The 19,346-nt window shown below is 35.1% G+C and overlaps 1 protein-coding gene across 2 annotated transcripts in view; it reads left to right on the forward strand.

Moving 5' to 3' along the window:
- Positions 1-19,346, forward strand: part of LOC113510286 (kinesin-like protein CG14535) — a 403,744-nt gene that overhangs the window by 225,670 nt on the left and 158,728 nt on the right. The window contains exon 2 of one of the 2 annotated variants that reach the window (XM_052895785.1): positions 5,780-5,934. The exons of the other annotated variant lie outside the window; for it this stretch is intronic. Coding sequence (XP_052751745.1) covers positions 5,873-5,934 — 62 coding nt within the window. The 5' untranslated portion in view covers positions 5,780-5,872. The remainder of the gene's footprint in view (positions 1-5,779; positions 5,935-19,346) is intronic. 2 annotated transcript variants of the gene reach the window in all.

Here is a 19,346-nt window from a genome sequence, read left to right on the forward strand (position 1 = left end):
AAATTTAAATTTTTAATTACACGACACTTTCGTCAATTCTGAATCAATAATTCTTTTATTACAGTTGAAACTATAGTAGATGGAATCATCATCGCCATCATTTCAGCCGTTAACTGTCCACTGTTGAACATAAGCCTTCCCCGTTAGGGGAGTTCTGACAGTAATTGCCACGCTTGGCAGGCGGGTTGGCAACCGCAGTTAGGCTTTGGTGATGTTTTAAGACACACACGAGAAAGGAAAGGGTAACCTATTCTATGCCGGGACCACAAGAATCTAAAACACATATTCATACTTAAACACGTATTTTATATATTTTAATTATATAAATATTATAATTAAAAAAATTTATGAGAATGGCTGTATGGATTTTTATTTATACAACTTAGAATGGCAAACAAACAAACAAGCTGACGGCCCACCTGATGGAAAGTGGTAACCGTCGCCTATAGACATGAGCAGTACCATGAACATAACAGAGTATACCGTTTCGCCCATGATACCCCCCATGCGTTGCCATTCCTGAGGAATCAGGTGTTATTCCTCTGTACCCAGTAAATTCACGCCATATCCCACCCTTCAAACCGAAACACAGCCATGCAAACACAGCTGCTTCACGGTTGAAACACGAATGGGACAGAGGTACCCAAGCAATCGACTTTTGTACAAAGTCTCCCTCTGTTGTTATTACTCGTTCACGCAATTGTGAACGGATTTCAATAAATTCATGAAACTTAATACATAGGATACTTTATGTACTAAATCACGAGCAAAGCCGCGGAATACAGCTAGTTCTTTATACTAGCAGACATTTTAGATACATGTTATAGTTAGGTATTTAAGATGCAGCATTCCACTGTACCACTTGTATATCCGACTACAAAATAGGATGGTAAAGTGGCATCTTATTTGCTTAACCCGCAAGTGACACGCCCGGGTCGACGCTAACCGCATACCCGGGTTTGGATTCGAACCGGCTCAAAGCGGAACTATCTCGTTTTAACCGGACTACGTAATATTATTTACTCAGGAGAGCTAATAGAAATCTGTTATATATGCGTGTAGCCAATCTCGTGGAATTTAATATTATATTTTGTTGCTAGTTTCAATATATTTAAATTATTTTTCAATAGTTTTTACAGGTTAATATCTTTTTTATGCAACTTAGAATGGCAAACAAGCTGCCGGCCCGCCCGATGGAAAGTCGTAACCGTCGCCTATAGATATGAATTGTATAATAGACATAACAAAGTGTACTGTGACGCCCAGAATACACTTCATGGTTTGGAGGTCACCGTTCCTGAGGTCTATTTATTAATATAATGTTTTGAAAAATTATCTCTAACGTACTACCATTTGAAATCAGGTTAATAAATAATACCTGCAAATAACTGACTTCAAGTTTTGTTTTAACTGAACGAGAGAGTAAAAATCCAAAGATAAATTTATTCCAAATTTTTAATATCATTATTGTTACTACTTATCATGACATGACCAGAGGGAGACTTTGTACAAAAGTCGATTGTTTGGGTATCTCTGTCCCATTCGTGTTTCAACCGTGAAGCAGCTGTGTTTGCATGGCTGTGTTTCGGTTTGAAGGGTGGGATATGGCGTGAATTTACTGGGTACAGAGGAATAACACCTGAGTCCTCAGGAATGGCAACGCATGGGGGGTATCATGGGCGAAACAGTAAACTCTGTTATGTCCATGGTACTGCTCATGTCTATAGGCGACGGTTACCACTTTCCATCAGGTGGACCGTCAGCTTGTTTGCCATTCTAAGTTGTATAAAAAAAAACTTTTTTATTTTTAAAAGGTACATCAACAGTGTAAATACATTCATTGATTTTAATTAACATACAGGGCTTGCATCTTGCATTTACACCAATTACAGATGTACACAACATTTTCTTAAATTATCGATTACATATTAACAAAACTGACACCAACAAAACAAAATATGACCTCTTGTACTCTTAATAACTACAATTACATTAACATTCAACAAGCATAAGACTTTCGTATAATGCGAGCAAAATAACGGGAAATAGCTAGTATAGGATATAAACATAATTATTGATAAAATTCACAACGAAACCCTGAGAGAAATTTCTGTCAAGATGTAAATAGGAGGCGGACGTCTCAAAATTTGATAGGTAGGCTTCGCGTTTAATTCATAAATTAATTAAACTTGTCCGGGACAAACTTGGCCGTCCGGAATGATAAGCAGGCATTAGGATTCACCCCACTGGCCCGGCCGGGCCTAACGAGTAGGTCACTGTAGATTTGTCTACTTAATGCCTATTTGGCTTACTTAAGCCACAGTTCTGGGGATAAGGTACATACTTATACTTATTAATATAAAATATATATATATATATATATATTATTTACTAGCTTTTACCCATAGCTGCGCTCGCGTGTGGTATTTAATTTCTTGGACGATTCGCTTTTTTATAATGGATGTATATTTGTTACTTTTTTATGCAAAAACTACCAAATGGATTTGAATCAATTTGAATTTTACTAGAGGGAGACTTTGTACAAAAGTCGATTGCTTGGGTAACTCTGTCCCATTCGTGTTTCAATCGTGAAGCAGTTGTGTTTGCATGGCTGTGTTTCAGTTTGAAGAGTGGAATATAGCGTGAATTTACTGAGTACAGAGGAATAACACCTGAGTCCTCAGGAATGGCAACGCATGGGGGGTATCATGGGCGAAACAGTATACTCTGTTATGTCCATGGTACTGCTCATGTCTATAGGCGACGGTCACCACTTTCCATTAGGTAGGCCGTCAGTTTGTTTGCCATTCTAAGCTGTATAAAAAAAAAGAACAAATTTTTTTATACACAGATAGGCGAAGCCACGGAATACAGTTTTTTTTTTATTTACCATCAAATGGCTTCTATGTTTGTTTGCTACCCTCGTAATAAAAAAAAATCTATATCCACTTAGTAAGCCAGCACGTGTTCATTAGAAATTTTTAATTTATTCAACGCCTCTGTAACATCTCACTTTAGTTCTTACTAGTAAACGTGATGCTCGCAATAAAAGCAGGACGCAAAGAGGTGCAATAAATTCTTAACGTCCTCACAAAACATCGCCCACTTAGCCCCTTAGAGAGTGCATTATGGGGTGGTACGTGGATACAGCATATGGGATTACTGTTCAATTACAATTTAAGTAAACAATAATTTGTTGATGGGATTTTAATGTGGAATTTCTGTGAAGCAACTTAGTAAACCCTTCTATGAGACCGTATTGCATTGAAAGGGAAAACGCTGTATAGCATATATTGTTATATACGCTGTATATTGCTAATTGTATTCCTCGTCTTTGCTCGTGTAAATCATAACATATAGCATTAATATTAATCAAGGATATGGTCTATCCATGTACTGAATTTTATTGAAATTCATTCAGCTATTTGTGCTTAACTGAGTAACGAATATCAAAGTATTGAAACTACTTTACAAATATTTATTATTATTATATTCTTTATTGCACTTGTAAGTTGCATATAAAATAATGTATTTATAAATGTTGTGAGCAAGGGTGGACTTATCTCTGACAGATCTCTTCCAGTCAACCCAATGCTGTTAGAAAACATGTTGTTAGCGGGCAGCCGAAGTGCTACAACTATTAATACATATTATAATATTAATAGTGATAAATAAATTAATACTGACCCTCGGTCTGTAATTATAAAGATCAGCAAAGTTACTTATGCTCAAATTTTCAACAAATTTTAATTAAAGGTGTTGTCTATTCCATTAATATTTTTTAATTTGGCAGTTAAATAATGGAGAATAAAACTCAAATATATCAGTCAAATATTTGGAAGAAAAAATTATCTGATTCAGTTGAGAATGAATTAATTTAATAGCACATTTTATTCTAATTTAAGTAGAAAATGAAAAAATGTGTTTATTTGTACTTATCAAACTTGTACACATAATGTACAATCTTGTACAATCTCTTAATGATATTCTTGTACACTGTATATGTATATGTATTTGTGAGTATGTTTTAGATTACTTTTCTTATGACTTTGCATAAAAGGCAATAAAATAGTCTGCCTTTCTCTATGACATATATATATATATACTACAAAAACAATTAATTTAATTCGCAGTTTGGGTGTCGAATGCTTAACACTAGGCTTCAAGCAGCGATCTAATAATTTGCCTGAAGATGCCTCGTTTACATGTGGAAAACATGTATAGCAAAACGTGCTTGAACTAAATGGCAGTCGGAGATTGATGGCTAATATGGAAGGTTGTAGAACTTTTGACAGTAATAGTGGTGGTCAGTCTTCGAGTGTTGGCAGTCACACTCTATACTATATGTGTGTATATGTATATATATATATATATATATATATATATATATATATAATAGATATATATTTACAATATTACATGTATTACATCTCCATATTTAGAAATAATAGAATCTACATCGTGCCTCCAATCAAATTGTTTATCCTCCTACTTCTCTCGATCCAAAGGTTGCCTGGAAGAGATCGCTTTTAGCGATAAGGTCGCCCATTGTTTTCTCATTGTGATTATTTCTTGTAATTGTTTATATTTATAATAAGTTTACTATTGTAATCTTTTGGAGGAAGCAATAAAGAGTATCTATCTATCTATCCATAAATGCTAAATTTCATGACGATTGAGATAGTTGTTAGAGCGCTAATTTGGGGCAAACATAGTCACTTTCATATTTATAATATAAAAAAAGATGGACCGGAAGACTTCATTGTTAAATCTACTGTCCAAAACCTTTGTATTTTAAGTTCAGTTACTTACTCAACAAATAAAATTATCCGAACTATCTACATCTCTGTTGACGTTAGAAGTTACACTGGAAGTGAATCCATAAATCAGTAATCTCAAACAATACTAAAGCAGCAGTTAAAACTCGATCACGGCACGGTGAAATCTGATTTAATTACTCTATTCTATTCCTTGCATAGCTGCGACTTTAGCTAATAAATCTAAAGGAAATCGGTAGATTTTACGACAAGCGCCGTCTCTTGGTTTATTGCTCGAACGAATGCGTCGACGTTACGCCCTTGTGTGTATAGAGGATTATTAAGCATGATTATTTTATTGTTAATTACAAGTCGACTTTATTGGCCCCTAAAGTTATATACGAATAGGTCGAGAAAGTAACGGTAAATAACACAGAACTTTGTTTTTAAGTAAGCTCACATATGACTTAATTTTTTTACATAATTTTATATTATATTCTGTAGAAGTACATATATAATTAATTAATTTAACTTGAAAAAAAAAATAACGTGATTATTTTGCTAATCAATCATTAAGAAAATTAGATGAAAAATATTTTTGAATCAAAAGTTATAAAAAAAACATCATACACCTACTATTTATTCCGTTTTCAAAGATTTATGAGATCTCTTTATTATGAGACAATACGAGATATAATAAGATACATATTTCATAAATGCAATAAAGTACAAAAAAAAGCTGTCTATGTATAAAAATTTCATAAAGAAAGATTTCGTATACTGTTCACGGTAATTTTGATTTTTTGTATAAAGCGAAAAAAAGATTTTGCTTAAAAATTTTTAGTAAGCAATTAATATACTTATTATATTCTGTCATTATTAATTTTTATTTGAAAAAAATAAATTTTACAATATTTTATAACAAAAAAAAAATACAATACAAAAATATTGTTTAAAAAATCTATGACTTATTTGACATTGATTTATTCATAAAAAGTAGTAATACAATATTTTTATTGCAGTGAGTCATGATGTTCCTATATTAACTAAAACTTGGTGAGTGAACGAGGCAAATACATTAAAGTGATCGTGATGAGTGCATACTGTCAGATAATATGAGCATGGCTTCCGTCAGTCACCAGGAGACGCAGTCCAGCCCCGCCAAGGAGGTGCCCAGGTATGCTGTCTTATTATTGTCATGCTTATGCTGTCCTATTGTTAACTACGATCAATCAACAAAGTGTAACAATATCTACTTTGGGGGAAAAGGGATTGTTAGTAATGTGGTCTAATAGCCCCATCGCTATATACTCTCCCAGATCGACCTCCACGCGGTACCCCTGGAAACCATCATGGTTAATTCTTGTCGAAGTCATCGTGGTGGGCCAACTAACCTACATTCGTTCTCACTTATCATTTTGCACTGGTGCCTCGTCGGTGTATACCGATAGCGCGGGCTGGGTTACCATTCTATTTTCACCCATTAAAAAAAAACAATATAAACTTATGAAATTTCATTCTTTTACCAGAGGGAGACTTTGTACAAAAGTCGATTGCTTGGGTACCTCTGTCCCATTCGTGTTTCAACCGTGAAGCAGTTGTGTTTGCATGGCTGTGTTTCGGTTTGAAGGGTGGGATATGGCGTGAATTTACTGGGTACAGAGGAATAACATCTGAGTCCTCAAGAATGGCAACGCATGGGGGGTATCATGGGCGAAACAGTATACTCTATTATGTCCATGGTATTGCTCATGTCTATAGGCGACGGTTACCACTTTCCATCAGGTGGGCCGTCAGCTTGTTTGCCATTCTAAGTTGTATAAAAAAATAAAAAAATTTTACCTAATTTTGATGTATATAACCGCTTTAAAACAGTATATTAAGATAAAACTTACCAAACATTGAGTTATACTCGTACCTTCAGGAATACAACTACAAATCGCATCCAATTTGATTTAGTAATTTTTATGTAATACTTGAACAGATAGAAAGATAAAATCCTAGAAAAATATTTTTTTTAGTTTCAAATACTTTTATGAAGAACTCTCTTATTTTCTAGTTTCAAATACTATTACGAAGAGCTCTCTTGTAATTTTTTCTAAATATTTCCTATATACATATATTGTTTAGTTTCAATTTTATTATTTACTAGCTTTTATCCGCGACTTCGTCCGCATGACCGGTATATGTTATATAGTATACTGACCAGGTTAAAAGTTACCACACTTGGCAAGCGGGTTGCCAAAAACAGTTAGGCTTTGGTTATAGTTTAGGAAGGACGTTGCTGCCCATCCCACGGTCTTTAAGTTCCCTTAATCACCTTTTACGACAGCCACGGAAAAGAAAGGGGTGAACCATTCTATATCGGGACCACATGGCATAGAATTTTTTTTTTATACAACTTAGAATGACAAACGAGCTGTCGGCCAATTGATCGAAAGTGGTAACCGTCGCCTATAGACATGAGCAGTACAATGGACATAACAGAGTATACTGTTTCGCCCATGATATTCTCCATGCGTTGCCATTCCTGAGGACTCAGGTGTTATTCCTCTGTACCCTGTAACTTCACGCCATATCCAACCCTTCAAACCGAAACACAGCCATGCAAACACAACTACTTCACGGTTGAAACACGAATGGGACTTTTGTACAAAGTTTTTTTGTACAAATTGACATGTTTCCTAGTTTCTTATATTAATTTATGGTTTAAATTGACTTGTAAGTTTTAAATTTAGTCACAATTTGGATATTATCAAATTAGTGTTGCTTTTATTTTAAATAATTTATCTTCATTAAAGTTTACGATAGTACATTATCACAATGATAATTCCGTCAAATTACCGCTGTCAACGTTTAACTGTTGATTGACGATTGTTATTTGTCATTTAAGAGAGTGAATGATAATTACTGTGCGTACAGTCATCCACAAAATAAAAATATTTATATTTTTTATGCAGCTTAGAATGGTAAACAAGCTGTCGGGCTATCTGATGGAAAGTGGTAACCGTCGCCTATAGACATGAGCAGTACCATGGACATAACAGAGTATACTATTCACCCATGATACCGTTGATGCGTTGCGATTCCCTAAGGACTCAGGTGTTATTCCTCTGTACCCTGTAAATTCACTGCCACATCCCACCCGTTTGAAGGGTAGGGGCAGTGAATTTACAGGGTACAGAGGAATAACACCTGAGTCCTTAGGGAGTCCTGGGGGGAAAGGGATTGTTAGTAATGGAGACTGAGAATCCCATTGCTAGCAATATACCCAACCAGATCGACCTCCTCGCGGTTCCCCCTGGATACTATCATGGTTAATTCCTGATGAATTCATCATGATGGGCTAACTGACCTGTTTTCATTTTCATCTATCACCCTTCACTAATGCTCCGCCAGCGTATCCCGTTAGCGCAGGCGGAGAGACCATACCAATTTCACCAATCAAAAAAAAAAACACCTAAATCCTCAGGAGTGGCAACGCATGGGGGGTATCATGGACGAAACAGTATACTCTGTCATGTCCATGGTACTGCTCATGTATATAGGCGACGGTTACCACTTTCCATGAGGTGGGCCGTCAGCTTGTTCGCCATTCTAAGTTGTATAAAAAAATCTTGTGATTCTTTGTATCTATAATAAGTTTACTATTGTAATCTTATGTAGGAAACAATAGTGAGTATCTATCTAAAGATAATAAAGTTGTACAAACTGTAAAACGTAGGTACTTTTTTAACCTCCCAACTAGTCTATCCTATAAAATTGAGCTACACAAATACTTTATTTTTAGCATCCCGTACCTCCATTCCGGTCGACACAAGTACAAAATCGATACGATGAGTGAACGAAAGATCACAAACGCGCTCGATGTTTGTTTATAACTGTCCTCTTGTATTGGAACCGTTTATTGTTTTATGGATTGAAGTAGCGCCAAGTGAGAATGTAGGTGGTATGTTTTGCTTTACAACTGGTTGTTGGAGAATGAAAATAGATTTATAAAGAGAACAATATATGTAACTCGCTTACGGTATGGTATATGTGTGTACGAAATAATCAAATCGATTCAACCGTTGAAACGTAGTGTAATAACAAGTATTGAAAATGTGTTTTAATATATTTTTATTTTTATAACTTATACTTCAGTGATGTAATTAATTTGATTAAAAAAAAAAAGCTCAATTAGAAGTTTCCCAGTTCAGAATTCTTAATTAATTAAAATAATTGAAAACTTTTTTTGCTATAATATAAAAATACATATGTACGTATTGCCGTAAATCGCCATGTGGACCCGGCATAGAATGGATCATCCATTTTTTTTCCATAGGTGTCGTAAGAAATGACTAAGGGAACTTAATGGTCTGAGGATAGGCAGCAGCGTATCTTTGAAACAGAACCAAAAGCCTAACTGCAGTTGCTAACCTGCCAAGCGTGGCAAGTACTGGCGTACCCCTCCCCTCTTACGGGGAAGACCTATGTTCAGCAATGGACAATTAACGGCTAAAATGATGATGATAATGACATTCTAATATTAAATTGTTCACTGCCATGTCCCACCCTTCAAACCGAAACACAGCCATGCAAACACAACTGCTTCACGATTGAAACACGAATGGGACAGAGGTACCCAAGCAAACGACTTTTGTACAAAGTCTCTCTCTAGTAATTTTTTTTATTTTTTTTTATTATTTATCTATTTCTGGCAAATAAATCATTATTATTACTATTCACACTGACAAAGACAGTAAGGCTGAATTTTAACAGAGGGAGATTTTGTACAAAAGTCGATTGCTTGGGTACTTCTGTCCCATTCGTGTTTCTACCGTGAAGCAGTTGTGTTTGCATGGCTGTGTTTCGGTTTGAAGGGTGGGATATGGCGTGAATTTACTGGGTACAGAGGAATAACACCTGAGTCCTCAGGAATGGCAACGCATGGGGGGTATCATGGGCGAAACAGTATACTCTGTTATGTCCATGGTACTGCTCGTGTCTATAGGCGACGGTTACCACTTTCCATCAGGTGGGCCGTCAGCTTGTTTGTCATTCTAAGTTATATAAAAAAAAAAAGAAATATCAAGTATTATAATAAACTATGTCGTAAAAATATGAAATATTTAAGGAATCAATTAAAATATCGCATAATTTGCCCCGATCCTCCCCTTGTAAGTCCCATGAAGTCACGAGGATTAATATTAAAATCAACGATGAAGTCTCGTTTCTCAGTGGAGGAATTTCATTATTCTGTTCTAACATGGCCCTGTGATCGGAATGCCTAATTGGGACTTTCTTTTCTGAAATATCATATAAGTACATGATTATCATAATTTAAAATTTTTCCAAAAATATTTTTTAATATTTACCAGTTAAGTATGCCTTTCTAATTTGGTTTACATTAGAAATGTTTATCGTTTCAACCAACTTCAAAAAAAGAAGGTTCTCGACTCGGTTGTATATTTTTATTGCTACTTTTTTTTATTTGTTACTTCATAACTCTGTCTATTGTGAACCGATTTGGATTTTTTTTTATCTGAAATTATGTATTTACCGATTGCTTCCTTAGATCATCCAATGCGGAGTCCAATGTACTCGTGTTTGTATATTTATTGTAAATTATATATAATAATAATTAATTAATAAAACTTAAATTAAAACAATTTTGCCACAATTGAAGTAAATTATTTTTGTGGAACATAATCTTAATTATCCGGTAAGGAATTAAACTAGTCAGGCTTGTACTCACATTGCAGCCGCTCATGATTAAAGGTCCCGAATTGATCCTGAAACTAATCAAGCTTTCTCGATCTAATTAAACATAAGTTAAACCGGTAGTGATTATATTAAAAGGAATTGAAATACTTTCACTTAATAAAAGAATGATTAAAACAACAATATTTATCGTTTCAGTGCTTGAATGTGATTGAGAGTGACCTCTGACGAGCCCTCTTCGAATGGTATCTGTTTTTTATTTAGATAAAATATTAAATAGTAGTAATGGACACACAATATACTTCCTTTATATATATATAAAGGAAGTAGATAGATAGATACTCTTTATTGTTTCCTCAAAAGATTACAATAGTAAACTTATTATAAATATAAACAATTACAAGAAATAATCACAATGAGAAAACAATGGGCGACCTTATCGCTAAGAGCGATCTCTTCCAGGCAACCTTTGGATGGAGAGGAGAATATATATATAGGTCATAGTGATCAGGACAGTAAAATAAGACAGTAAAAAAAATTGACTTTTCTTTTAAATAAAGATGACAAAGGTTAGTACCTTTGATATATTTTGTTTCGTATTTTTTTAGGACGGCCATAAAATTAACTATAAGACGTTTCAAGGTTATCCATTCATTACCGGACACTCTGTATATATATATATATATATATATATATATATATATATATATATATATATATATATATATATATATATATATATATATATATATATATATATATATATATATATATATATATATATAACAATAATATGTTTATGTATACACCATGGTAGAAATATTCTCGACTGACAAATATCTAAACCACTTTTCCAGATAACATTACGTCCCTTGAATTGGAAACCGGTAGATGGCAGAGGTCGCCAGTACTGAGGCTGGCCTCTCATTTGTTATTGTATCCGACGTTCATTTACCTTCCTTATGCTCCTCAAATATCTCCTAAATTACTATTGAATACACCATGCCTTTCTATAGGCATTCCTTCACCTGTATCCAACAGCGAGGAGAAGGATGCCTTAAATACTATACTGCAAATAACAAAAAAAAATATCATTACGAGCATCGAGGTGTCGTAAGGTAAAACTTTTCAACCAAAATTATTCAGGACTGTCTGAATTGATCACGCCCCATTAACAGGCAACTAGTTTAACTTCACTTTTTATGCACGTTTACCTGAGGGAGACTTTGTACAAAAATCGTTTGCTTGGACACCTCTGTCGAATTCGTGTTTCAACCGTAAAGCAGTTGTTTACATGGCTGTGTTACGGTTTGAAGGGTGGCATATGGCAGTGAATTTACAGGGTACAGAGGAATAACACCTGAGTACTCAGAAATAGCAACGCATGGGAGGTATCATGGGAGAAACAGTATACTCTGTTATGTCCATGGTACTGCTCATGTCTATAGGTGACGGTTACCACTTTCCATCAGGTGGGCCGTCAATTTGTTTGCCATTCTAAGTTGCATAAAAAAACGTACATAAAGGCGTACTATCTTCACGCTTCGGTGGTCTGGAGACTAACAATAAAGAAATAACCTTAAACTTTTATAGAAGACGTATTCCATAGGGATGTTTCCGTAATGCATTGTACGGTGTTAGCCGTATCGCTGTCGCTGTGTCGACTCGTCTCTCCCACAAGGGAGATCAGCGAAGAACATTATTCTATGTATGTACTATATAAAAAAAAAAAAAAAGCATTTCACTGTTCAATATGCAATAAATATTACATTACAATGACAGACAGGTGTTTACTACGATTTCAAGGAAGGGAAATTTATGTACGTCTAGTTTTTTTGGTTGAATATGAAATCTAAATACCTTATTTTTTTTTTGTCTTTTTTCTTTTTTTTTTATTATTTATACCTTATTTTACATCTCTTATTTTATTTGTTAGTTTCCAATCTTAATATTACAGTAGATAAATTAAATCAAATATAAAACAAAATTAGAAAAACAAAGGCGATTGCTTATATCGTCATAGTCGTAGAATACTGACGGATCTGACAAATATTACATATAAAGATTTGTCAGTATTCTACGACTATGACGACATTGTATATACAAAAGGCGGTCTTATCGCTAAAACAAAATCTACCAGGCAACAGTAATATTATTTAAAATTAATATTTAATTATTATTATTAAACAAAATATACAATCTGTATGTCTGTTACTTAAGCAGTAAATTTGGTCTTCATTAATCCACTCAAATATAGTCTAGAGATGATTACTTAACGATAAGATTGCTAAGCAATATATATACATACATACATACATACATATATATATATATATATATATATATATATATATATATATATATATATATATATATATATATATATATATATATATATATATATATATATATATATATATATATATATATATATATATATATATGTAGCCTATATATATGTAGAAAAACAGGATAATAATAAAATAAATAAATGAATATTATCCATACGCTCGACTTAGACCAATTACTAAATACTTGGTTCGTACCAAATATTATGACATTTATTAAGCTATTAAGAGAATCAAACAAACTTACATTCAAATATGAATACAATAGGAAGCCTCATCTCCATGCTTTAATTAACATCTTTGTAATATCTATATACATACATATACATATATACATCTATATACATAACAAACACATAGATATATATATGTATATGTATGTATGTATATATATATATATATATATATATATATATATATATATATATATAATCAAAATCAGTGATTTGTCCATTAAAAAGATCCTCTAATAGAATCCTCACATCAGTAGCCACCACACTGATGTTATGGTATAAATTTTCTACTTTAAAACACATTCGCAAAGATATCGCCATAAAGCGCTGCATTACACGTATTCACCTAACTTAAATGGGTGATAAATTTTTATTTTAAAACCGGCACATTATGCCACGTGGATATTAGTGATGCAGAGGTGCATTTCGAGCTAAGTTATGAGGCGATTATCGGCTGCGGATGAATTATGAGGTGAGTAGGGGCCAGGGAGCCGCGTGTGGCGACGAGACGGGGACGGCACGACGACGGGACGGCACAGAACGTGGAGGTTATACAGAAGTGTACTGGGAACTTTTATTTCGCATAATTTAAAGCATATGCGAGATTTTGAAATGTTATACAGGTTAAAAAGTTTATTGTTCCACTACAAGGACTCTGTAAATTGTGTTAATTTGTAGTTTAATTGTATAAAACATTAGAATAGAACCAGAGACAATGTATAATCCACTAACTGTATCCCGCAGCGTACGCGTCATTCGATTACTGTTCTTAATTGATAAAAGAATGCAGTTCTCGATTCGATTGTATGTATATTCATTCTATGAATAAATGAAAACTCTTTATCGTTCCCTTCAAAGAATGATACAGATTATAAAGATAAACAATATTTACCACTTCCCATCAGGTGGGCTGTCAAGCTGACAGCAAGTTTGTCATTCTAAGTTGCATAAAAAATATATGCACACAAACAAAATTAACCGTTTTCAAATATAAAATTTATTTTTGTTATTTACTTAAATTTCTTACACTGTATAATTATGTTAAAGTGAATGCTGTGAATACCTATAATAGGCGTGTGCATTAATATTGTATTATATTTAATGTTTGTTATACCTATATGTTATAATGCAATATGCTGTTGGTGTTCCTTAAATAAATAAATAAATAAACAAAATAATGACCTCTACGCCTGTTACTTACGCAATAAATTTGCTAATTATAAATTAATTTTCATGATTCTTTTTTTATTGAAACACTCACTTTGTTGACACGATACTCTGTATATTTTAAATAACTGTAGCAATCATAATTTTTTTTTTTTTTATACAACTTAGAATGGCAAACAAGGTGACGGCCCACCTGATGGAAAGTGGTAACCGTCGCCTATAGACATGAGTAGTACCATGGACATAACAGAGTATACTGTTTCGTCCATGATACCCCCCATGCGTTGCCATTCCTGAGGTTATTCCTCTGTACCCAGTAAATTCACGCCATATCCCACCCTTCAAACCGAAACACAGCCATGCAAACACAACTGCTTCACGGTAGAAACACGAATGGGACAGAGGTACCCAAGCAATCGACCTTTGTACAAAGTCTCCCTCTGGTAATATAAAATAATTGTATTATCTTAACTAATGCTGTATGATTCCATTTCTCATTCAAATATCTTAACTTACAATCACATTTTCATCATTATTACAGCCTATCCATTGTCCACTACTGGACATAGGTTTCCCTTATAGTTACAAGCAGTACCACAAACCGTATGTCCCTACATAAAATATATACATATATATATATTTTTTTAATTCCTGAATACGAAGGTTCCTAGAAATTCGAAACTCATTTCCATTCGGGTCGCGAGCCTATACCGGGGCACGTGTGAAATACATAATTTTCAGGAGTTTGGGGGGGAAAAAAACCCGCTGTCATTTGCATCCCGCCACATAGTCGTGTATTTTGGCTTATCTCCTTTCAGCTTGTCTGGAACGTACAAGAAAAGATAAGATGCTTGCGTTTTGTTAAAATTTATCATAGTTTTAGCATATGCGACCGTTTCGAATTTTTTTTTTTTGCTTCTTATATGTATTACGTAATTTTTTCAAGTGTTTTTTAATTGAAATTTTTAATATAATAAAAAAATAATAAAGTAAAGCAGCGTCCCTCTTAAAACATCATCAAAGGTTGACTGCGGTTGCCAACCCGCCTGCCAAGCGTGGCGACTACTGGTAAAACTCCCTGTGCGCCCCGGCATGGAATGAACCACTCCTTCCTTTCCCGTTGGTGTCGTAAGTGGCAACTAAGAGGGGACAAGGGATGGGCAGCAGCGTCTCTCTTTAAACATCTCTAGTAGCCTAACTACGCTTGCCAAGCCGCCTGCCAAGCGTGGCGACTACTTGCAAAACTCTCCTTATGGGAAAGGCTTATCTCCAGCAGTGGACAGTTAACAGCTGAATAATAATAAAAAATGTTCAACGATGAACAATTAATGGCCGATATGATGATGACAATGATGATGTAATTAAAGGAAAGAAAGATTCTTGAGTAGTGACCCTGTATGAGCAAACGCGGTGTAGGATGAACTCCCCACTAGATGGAGTGACGATCTCAAATGATTCCAAGAAGTCAGTGGATGCAGGTGGCTCAGGACTGTTCCTTAAGACAATCTATGGTGGAGGCCTATGTCCAGCAGTGGACGGATAATGGCTGAAATAATGATGATGATGTAATCAACGAATAATATAAACTAATATAAAATAATATAAATATTTCACAGCTACGCCCGTCCTAAACATGTTTTTTCTACATTGTATGAAGTTATCATTACTTATAATTAACGTATTACAACATTTTTGCTATTTGACTCAAAATTCGTCACAGTCGTAGAATACTGACGGATCTGACGAATATTACATATAAAAGATCCGTCAGTATTCTACCACTATGACGAATTCTCAGGTACTATGAAAATTTAACGTAAAAACAAACGTACAGTGTAGTCGGATAGAGTAATTTAGAATTATATTAAAAAAAAAAAATCGAATTGAGGCAGGTGAATCAACAAGAAATTCTTCTATCGTGTAATAGCCGTTGGCTCAAAATAAAGCGGGTTTTTTTACTAAGGCTACATCCACACTAAACGATAGCATACTGTATTAGCATAAAAGATATTCAGAATTATAGCTTTTTAATAAATAGGATCAACTATGATGGGATTTTATTTATGTTATTTATTTATTTATTATTAATATGTATATATTTTGACCGTAAAACGTATCGAACTACTAGTAAAGTATGTATTCCAGTTAGCGTAGTTCCATTTAAAAATCTGATGCATAGTGCCCAAAGGGATTCTGTACTAAAAACGCAGTATCTGCTATTGCTATTGGGAGGAGCAATGATCAGCGAATCTAAATAGAGCGTGATCCATAGATCACTCACTGAATTTGCCAAATTTTTTTACGTAACTTTCAAAAGCCTAAAATTATATGTAAGTATATGTAAAAAGTAAACGAGAAGAGAACATTGATTAAAATAATAAAGAATAGAAGAGGCAAAATGCTGGGCCACCTTATACGACATGACGATTTTTTTAAGAGCATAATAGAAGGAAAGTTAGAGGGCAAAAGAGGAGGAAGACCGAGGATTAACTACATGGGACAGATAAAGAAAACACTAGGCGTCATGTCGTATAGGGAGATAAAGAATATGGCCTGGGATAGAGCTGGCTGGAGGAAGATGCATGAATTAGTTGCACCGACAAGAGGAAACTCTTAAATGAAAAAAAAAATATGTAAAAATAATAGTAACTAATAAAAAATATTATAAATGCAAAAAAAATCAATAAATTTCAACATTAAACATTGAGTATATTTATTTAAGAGTTTTAACCGCGATTTCGTAGAGTGATATGTAATAATTAATTATTAATCGATATAGAAAGTCCTTCTCCATCTACGTGTATGCAAGATTTCATGAGGATTGATGGAGCGTTATTTTTTAATGGACGATAATAGAATGGTAATACTGCCTATGTTAACGGTATACGCTGGCGGGGCAGTGAAGGTTGATAGGTGAGGATCAAAAGGCAGATCAGTTAGCCCATCGTCATGAATACACCTGGAATTCAGCACGATGATTTCCAGGGGGGACCACGTGGAAGCCGACCTGACAGGGTATATTGATATCTACATTACTAAGGAGTGAGAGATTGTTCCCTCCACCCTTAATCGAGCGTTAGGTTAGTAAAGAGGTAATAAACAAACAAACACACTTTCAGATTTACAGTAGTAAGGACATAAAAAGTAATTCGCGTTTCGTGTAGAGCGTGCCGTATCCCGTCGCGTCCGGCTCGCTGGTCCGCGCGCAACGCCGCAATATCCGCGCCCGTACGCATCCGTGGACGCGTCCGTCGCGGAATTGCTTTCAAGACGCTCCCCACGTAATTATCCGCCGATATCTAAACGGGATATAAATCATTAAGTCATCGTTGCACATCAAAAGATATAGAAAATAGTTCTTTGACCACTTAATTTGCTTTAGTTTCATGTTTAAATTACTTTAAATCTAAAAAATCGCCGTGTGTGTCCCGGTATAGAATGGGCCACCCTTTCCTTTCCCGTGTGTATCGTAAGGGGCAACTAAGGGAGGGCGAGAGATCATAAGCCTCCCCCTTGGGGTGTTTTGCCAGTACTTGCCACGCTTGACAGACGAATTGCCAACCACAATCAGGCTTTAGAGATGTTTTAAGAGGGACGCTGCTGCTCATCCCTCGCCCTCCCTTAGTCGGCTCTTACGACCACCATGGGAAAGGAAGGGGTGGCCTATTCTATGCCGGGACCACACGGCCATAGGTAACAGTATAATATAGTACTTTTTTTTTGTTATCAATAAAACAATTCAACACCTTAGACTGAGAATGACAAACATTCCGAATCTTAGACCGCGAGTTTAGGAACTATATCCGGATATATTGGTACGTACCGGATATAGAACGACCGGGTATTCACGTCACGTTCGTCCATTTGTTCCGATGTATTGCCCGGGTGATGTCCGGAACACCTGGCTCTTTTAGCCATTACTATTAGTCGGGTTGTTTTCGGGACAGGATTTGTTTTGGTATCGATTCAATTTTAGTAATCAGAACTGGTTAATCGTCGTTTTGGATTAATAACTTACGAAAGAGGTGAATGGCGACCCCGTACTAGTAAACGTAGTGTTAGACGTTCACATACGAGATGAAGTAATGACCACATATGTTGTGAGAGTTGATTTATGCAATCTTCAACTACAAGAAAAAAAGCACTCATCATTGAAATCAATTTTTCTCAGCTACCAAAATAGTAAAAACGATTCGTCCGTCCCCACCTATCACAGTGCTATATTTTACCAACTAATTCTAATGCTATAATAAGTATTGTGGTGTTCATACCAACACAAGTCCAAGCGACATACCGGCACAATTATAGCGGCTCGCATAATACTACCCTACGGGGGGGGGGGAGGGATTGTTAGTAATGGAAACTGAGAATCCCATTGCTAGCAATATACCCAACCAGGTCGACCTCCTCGCGGTTCTCCCTGGAAACTATCATGGTTAATTCCTGATAAATTCATCATGATGGGCTAACTGGCCTGTTTTCATTCTCATCTATCACCCTTCACTGGTGCTCCGCCAGCGTATCCCGTTAGCGCAGGCGGGGTTATCATACCATTTTCACCCATCAAAAAAAAATACTACCCTACGAATTTTTGATAATTCTTTTTGCGCGGTTGAAACGATACTACTACGTGATTCCTTGAGAGAAACACTGTTACATATTCTATTCTTTTATACTTGTTTTTTAAGATTTGCAAAATATCGAAGATTAAACTATAACTGCATCAACCGGAGTTGATATTTATGCCGCATCTATGCCAGAGGGAGACTTTGTACAAAAGTCGATTGCTTGGGTACCTCTGTCTCATTCGTGTTTCAACCGTGAAGCAGTAGTGTTTGCATGGCTGTGTTTCGGTTTGAAGGGTGGGATATGGCGTGAATTTACTGGGTACAGAGGAATAACACCTGAGTCCTCAGGAATGGCAACGCATGGGGGGTATCATGAGCGAAACTGTATACTCTGTTATGTCCATGGTACTGCTCATGTCTATAGGCGACGGTTACCACTTTCCATCAGGTGGGCCGTCAGCTTGTTAGCCATTCTATGTTGCATAAAAAAAAAATCTAACATGTGGCTTTATTTCTAGATATATCAGACCTGTTTTTTAGAAAAAAGCCCACCTATTGGTATTTTTATTT

Source organism: Galleria mellonella, unplaced genomic scaffold, assembly GCF_026898425.1.
Source record: "Galleria mellonella isolate WM207_F2 unplaced genomic scaffold, CSIRO_AGI_GalMel_v1 utg3104, whole genome shotgun sequence".
NCBI classification, from domain to species: domain Eukaryota; kingdom Metazoa; phylum Arthropoda; class Insecta; order Lepidoptera; family Pyralidae; genus Galleria; species Galleria mellonella.